General features: G+C 39.9%; 1 protein-coding gene across 1 annotated transcript; it reads right to left on the bottom strand.

The window, feature by feature from the left end:
- Positions 1 to 632: 632 nt before the first annotated feature.
- Positions 633 to 4,600, bottom strand: rhoh (ras homolog family member H). Its single transcript, XM_012865441.3, has 2 exons — positions 4,276 to 4,600; positions 633 to 3,380 (listed from the first exon to the last, which is right to left on the bottom strand). Exon 2 carries the CDS (start codon positions 2,947 to 2,949, stop codon positions 2,362 to 2,364), a length of 588 nt encoding a protein of 195 aa, XP_012720895.1. The 5' UTR covers positions 2,950 to 3,380; positions 4,276 to 4,600; the 3' UTR covers positions 633 to 2,361.
- Positions 4,601 to 6,730: the final 2,130 nt, after the last annotated feature.

Genomic DNA, 6,730 nt, shown 5'->3' with positions numbered 1-6,730 from the left:
GTCGACTCTGAGGTTTTTTTTTTTTTTATTCTGTCAGTATTTTATTATGAAAAATATTCTTTTTAAACAAAATCGCTTTCTCGGACCTCACACAGGTCGTGCACACCTCACGATCACGTCCCATATCTGAACATACAATATGTAGTATCGCCAGAACCCCTGTTCAGTTTTCTACTGTGAACTGGGCTACATAGCTAAACCTGACTGGAGAATACTTAAATCCTCTTATCTGTGTTAATTCTCCAGGCTTTTACATCTCCACTGCTTATCCAAAGTCAGTGTGTGTTTGTGGAGCTGGCTTACACCTTAACGCTGAGCTGCAGATTCATCAGGATTAAGGTTGCATGAATAACTCAAGATATGGGGGGGAAACCAATAGTTTAATTGCTTTACTGCTTAACTGCAAATCTAGAATCATCAGAAAACAGCTTAAATATGTTTGCAACTCATGTATAACATAATTAAATCCCCTTTTCGAACAATATTTAACTAAACTAGCATTGCTTTTAGACGGGAAAGCGTTTTTTTTTTATATATAAAGCCAGCAAAAAACTGAAAAAGATTTTCTGTTTAATAGAGGCTGAAGAACTAAATGCCTATCAGCGTTATAAAAATGGCAATCCTCCAACACATTCAGAACAACACAGGCTTTATTAAAGTAAATAAAATGGCCCAAGAGCCCACAATAAAACATGTACGCGTGTCGTACGGTCTTTGATTCCTCAGGGGAGTCTTCAGCATCACTACGTGCGGCTGATGATAAGCGAGGAGATCGTTAAAGCATGTTCAAATTCAATCCAAGTACAACCAAAAAAACAAAGTGAGACACAGAGAGACTTCACAGAAAACCCACAAATAATTGTTTTCACTTAACTCTTGTACACTTGAATCACTGGTACCTCACCAGATGTGTAGAGACTCAAAGACTACTAACAAAAACAGAAAAATCCATTCGTTGTAGCGTAGTTTTTGCTGTGTTACTTTTTTTTTACAAACAAAAAAACTGACTTGTACCAAAAAATAAATTAATTAAAAACTAATATATCACACAGTTTGACTCTTCCTGAAATAAATGGATCAAAATTCATAAAAATGTTCATTTATCTTTATCTGTTTCTGAACTTTTATGAACGACTTTTAAAAAAAAACATTGGAGTTATGGTTAAGCCCAAAATTATTCACGTTCCTGTCAGCTTCATATTCAGTATCATTTGCCTTCAACCATGAAGTTTGTTTCTGATCAGAAATGAGACAGGCATCTGTCAAAAGATAACAGCGTGTCAACTTTAAAAAAAAAAAAAAGTTTTATCTCTTTGATTAACATTTTATTCAAAAACATCCTGCAGGAAATTATGCATACCCTTATCATTAATAAATAAAAAAAATTGCCATTGAGGCAATAATACCATTCTTATAATTGCTGACCAGCTTTTTGTGTCTTCCTGCTGATATCATGAAGATTTATCTTTGGTGATGAGCTCCAAGTCTTTGAGACTGAAAGGGCCCCTTACCATCACCCTAATCTTTAGCTCCTCTCCAGATTCTCTCATCAGATCCACATAGGGACTTCAAATACGCTAGCATTAGCAATCAGAACAAACATGTTTGTAAAATTAGAATATCTTAAACCTAAATCTGCCAGGGGTATGTTTAATCTTGGGCTTAACCGTGTATGTATGAAGAATATATTCTATTTTTAGGTCATATCAAATAAGACTTCTCAACACCAAAAAAATTACTGCAAAACGGGTCCCATTAGTCTTCTTAGCTGTAATTCACCATAATTTAAATGAATTCTGACAAAACGAGGCACCCTCTATTGCTTGCAACTATCTCAAATAAAAGTTTAGGGATTCTGCATTTGAATAAACCTGATTTTGAAACTTCTGCAATCTGAAACTTCTGATTTAGAAACTTCTGCAGTGTTCAGGCTTCACGAAACAATACCTAAAATATGTTGTTACGTCATTGTATTTGCGGTCGTACACTAGCATATTAGGTTTAAATATCAAATAAAGTCAACTTGTTCAAATAACCCACAAACTGAGATATTTTTAATCTGTTTTCCTACGGTTTAAACACTTTAAATAAGTACAAAAAAAAGTTCTATTTGACATCATATGACTTAATCCCTTCGTTGGAAAAGCGTCCACTCCTCTATGCTGGTATCTGAACAGCGAGGTTCTTCTTCAAAGTGTGTTCTCAGTTTGAATATGTTTGGCTTTAGGGGGTTATTAGTGAAGAGCGACCCAGGAGTATGGCAGGAAACCCACTTTGGGTCCTTGCATCTCTTCATGGCTGGGTGATTTTTAACAGCACACCTGAAAAACCATCAGATGGCAGAAAGATCAAAGTCAAAGGTCAAAACACTTTGCACTGGTTCATGCTGAACATGCGCCTCCTTTCCCGTTTCTTGTACTTGTTGAAAACTGTCCTCACGGCGTACTCAAACACCTGCTGCACGCCGCGGTTGCTCAGGGAGGAGCACTCCAGGTAGCCCTTGGCGTGCACCTCGTGAGCCACACGTTTCCCCTCCGCCGGCGAGATGCAGCTGCCCCGATGCACCCCCACCTCCCTCAGGTCCGTCTGGGTGGCCACGACCAGCACCGGCACCTTGGGCAGGTACTCCCGGACCTCGGCGATCCACTTGCGTTGGAGGCTGGCGAGGGAGTTGGGGTTGGCCACCGAGTAGCACATGAGCACCACGTCAGCCTGCTGGTACGATCTGGGCCGGATCTGCTTGAAGTTGTCGTTGCCCGCCGTGTCCCACAGCCCCAGGCTGATCTGGACCCCGTCCATGTACACCTCTACGCCCGTGTTCTCGAACACGGTGGGCTTGTACGAGTCTGGAAATGTCTCTGAGGTGAAGCGGACCAGCAGGGCCGTCTTGCCGACGGCACAGTCCCCGACCAGAACACACTTCACGGACAGTTCTGTCAAGCCATTCATGGTTGCTGTTTGTTAACACGGGTTCTCTTGGGTTCTTCGGAGGAAAGTCAAGCCTTTCCTGTCAGTTTAACAGGATACAAGGTCCTCGAGTGTGGGCTGTGTTTCTGTAGCCTGCAGGCAGCTTTCACTACAGGCAATGCTCAGACCCGTACTGATGGAACTCCATTAATAGATTCGGTCTCTCGCAGTGAGAATTCATCGAACAGAACTGATCTATGTTGCCCCAGCGTCTCTCAGACAGAGTCCGCACCTCCCCAACAGATGCTTTACGCAACCTCTCAGTTCTTTAGGCCATCTTGGCTCGTCTCACTTCCGCTCTGCCTCAGCAGTAGCCCGGTCAGAATCGGGGATTTCTCTTCGGTCCTCTCACAGATGTCCAGTCAGCCGGTTCAGTTCTCAACGTTTGCCACTGTATATATGGAGATATTCTCCTGGGAACAGAGGAGAGGAGATGTTAGCAACGGGAAGAAGCGCTAGGTATTCGCAACAGTTAGAAAGTTGAGTGTTTTAGTCAGCGCCTAAACATTTTTTTTAACATTTCTCTGGTAGGTAAAAACATCTGTAAACACGCAACCTACCAAGTGCCCCTCTACTTCAAAGTTAGCTAATCTGTGACAACATAAGAGATTTAAATACGGAAGTAAAGACGTGTTTGCTTGGGTGTGACCCAGAATCCACAGTTTGATCCTAAAAAAAGTACACAGGTGCTTATCTTCTGAACCCCGTCATCAAGCTCACATGTGTTTCACTGTCTGCACTAATTCTGGTGTCTGTTTTCCATAAAAGACCTGCCATTGTTCATTCTGCTGTTTACGCCACGAATCAGGCTGTTGTAGTCTGTGGTAGGGACAGAAATCATTGGCATACAGGTTGATTATTTATACTATTACAGGAATGTGTGTTTCTTTGAATTGTTTATGATTTCTGAGTAGCTTCTAACTGATTGCCGCATTAATGTAAAGCAGAAGAAAGGAATAACCTCAAAACCACCTTCCATATCATGTAGATGGAAAGACCTGCCATTGCGGAGATGGGACACATTAATCAGTGGGTTTTCCACATTTCAACTCAATGATCTCACATTTGAAAAGCTTTCGATGCTAGTGGAATGAAACCAGATATTTACATTTTGGTATAAAATCATTTCTCTTTTTTTTTTTTATTAAATCGAAAAAACATGTTTTATCGTCGCATTTAAAAAATTTAAACAAAACAAAGCTGTTGCCATAAAGGCATCAAGAACATTTTGTTGCATCAAGTCCAAACAAAAAAGAAAGGCGGTAATCAAAAAAAGGCAACAAAAGAAAAATGGATGTTCAGGCCTACCTTGTCAGTCGCCCCGATCTTTAACGGGCGGATGTCGGATGCCGCCTGTCAGACGTCGCTGGGTTGAAAAGACAACCTTTAAACTCCCGACAAATGAATCTGTTTTAAATTGGGCTACTAGTTGACCCTCACAGCAACACAGAAAAGTGGCAGATAATTAGGCCACCGCAGAGATAAAATACCAAAGCAGCCTCTGGCAGGCTTGGTCGGTGATAGGTAGAGGAGGGAAGTCAGAAAGTGCGAGAAAAGGCAAAGTAAAACACATCCGCTTGTTGGAGTGTGGAGGTGTGACTGATCTACAGCTCGCCTCCCCCACAGCAGCTGTGCCTCATACAATAAGGCTGCGTTTTATCATCTCGCTTCACAGTTTGGATCCCTTTGGTGAGCTTCTTACAGCAGGTGCACACTGAGGGGTTTATGCACATAAACAGCGGTGCAAGTGGAGCAAACATCACACCACTGATTAGCTCAACTCGTACATGGGTTACAAATCTCTGGTATGAAGCTATGTTGTTGTTGACATGGTGTCAAAACCCCACAAAAATGGGGAATAGGGCCTTCTGCCCAGGGCGTCATGACCCATGGATGTGAGGGCAGTGGTTGGGGCCCTAAAATCAGTGCTTGACTGGCGGCTAACTAACTAAGATTTATGAAGCCGTTATTATATTTGCAAAGAAGTAATAATAGAGCATTTTCAAAGCTTTCTTTACGTGAGACGGGAATGAAACGAACTAAGTATAGATAAGACCACAATTATTCCTACATCTGACCAATTAGATTTTTTTTTTTTTACAGAAATTTTTTAATATTAAGATACCCCTGACTGGAAATAATATTACTCCTTTGGAGTTGCACAGGCAGAGTAGTTGGATCTGATAGGGCATTTTTGGTAGGAGCTGAAGATCAGAGTGAAGGCAACAAACCCTTTCTACCTAAAACACTTAGAGCTCACCATCAAAGATTATTCAAAAGGTTACCAACAAAAACAAGCAAGGAGTCTGTCTGCACTTATATGAAGGATTTAATTGCAAGTTCCAAGTCCTTTAAACAACGTTATTGAAATTTGTCCCTCTTTCCATCAAAATCTATGGTGGTTCTCAAGCTGTGTGGTACAAGTACTACTTTGACTGCCTTTAGCTGTACTCAGAAGAAAGCTTAATATTATTTGCAAAGTAAAAGAGAACAAGTTTACATTATTGTTGAGCTAGCTGTAGCTCTATGCTTCTCCAGTAGTGAATGCTGCTTGTCGGGACTTTGATGCAATCTACTGGGTTCCCTTATATAGGAAATTTTTGACCAATCTGTATAATATGATTGAATTTGACTTTGTAAAGTGCCTTGAGATGACATGCTTCATGAATTGGCGCTATACAAATAAAACTGAGTTTAATTTCATTAAATAGTAAGCACTTAGAGCCAATACTGAAAAGCTGCTCAATGACGCTGATTAAAAATGAAGTGTAGAAGGAGACAAAAGTGAACCCAAAACAAACTACCCTACGCCACATTTACCTCCAACATTGGAACCTGAAGCTGGACCAGAAACATTTACTAATCGATGTTCTCAATGACCAGGTTAACTACTATTAGCAATAAAAGGCAAGAACAATGTATTCTCGAAATGACACACTTTCAAAACATGTAGGAACGGTAGGAACATGTACTCTAAAGAAGTTTGCATAGTATTGTGTACAAAAAAAAAATAAAAAACTAATGTAAAACAAATTATTACAAGTGCATAATACTGTATATCAACCATGTTTTACTGCAGCTATTCCTGAGTTCTATGTAGAAGACAGCCATATTGGAATTTACTCTGTTGCTTTGTTACTGAGCTTTGTTGGGGCGTGGGTGTGTCTTTGGTTGTGTAGGCAGTACCAGCTCTCCCATGTTGCAATTTCTGTTAGAACCGTCAGCGTTTTGTGAAACAAACTTTTATTCTCAGCTGTGTTCTTGTCTCATTGAATTTATTCACCAGAAGTTTCCTCCTCAGAATGAAACTCAAACAAAATAATTGAACTTTTTTCTTTATTTTGGCCCAGTTGTGTATTTGCAACGCCGGGGCAACTTCTTTTTTTTTAAAGAGTGATTGAATAGAACAAATTTTCACCTAAAAAAATATCAATTGTGGTGAAAATGTTAAAGGTGGAAAAACGTAAACATATACATATAGACATGTAATCAAAGCAAGTCATGATGGGACCTTAAACACAATGTTGTTTGAGGGAGACAGTTAAATGTACTGTTGTGTTGGAAAAACTCCCTTCACAATTTCTATCAAACAAACTGCACTTCAGTTAAAGAGCCTATTTTAAAAATGATTTATTGTTATAATTTTTAATGAACGGTGATTATGTAAAGCTGAAAGATAATATACAGGGCTTAACAACAGAATGACAGTAATGAGAGGACATTTAGACAATTTTGGAGTTTAGCAAAATATTTTTACAGCTAA

The sequence above is a fragment of the Fundulus heteroclitus genome, chromosome 5 (assembly GCF_011125445.2).
Source record: "Fundulus heteroclitus isolate FHET01 chromosome 5, MU-UCD_Fhet_4.1, whole genome shotgun sequence".
NCBI classification, from domain to species: domain Eukaryota; kingdom Metazoa; phylum Chordata; class Actinopteri; order Cyprinodontiformes; family Fundulidae; genus Fundulus; species Fundulus heteroclitus.
This window is presented reverse-complemented; position numbering and strand designations above follow the sequence as displayed.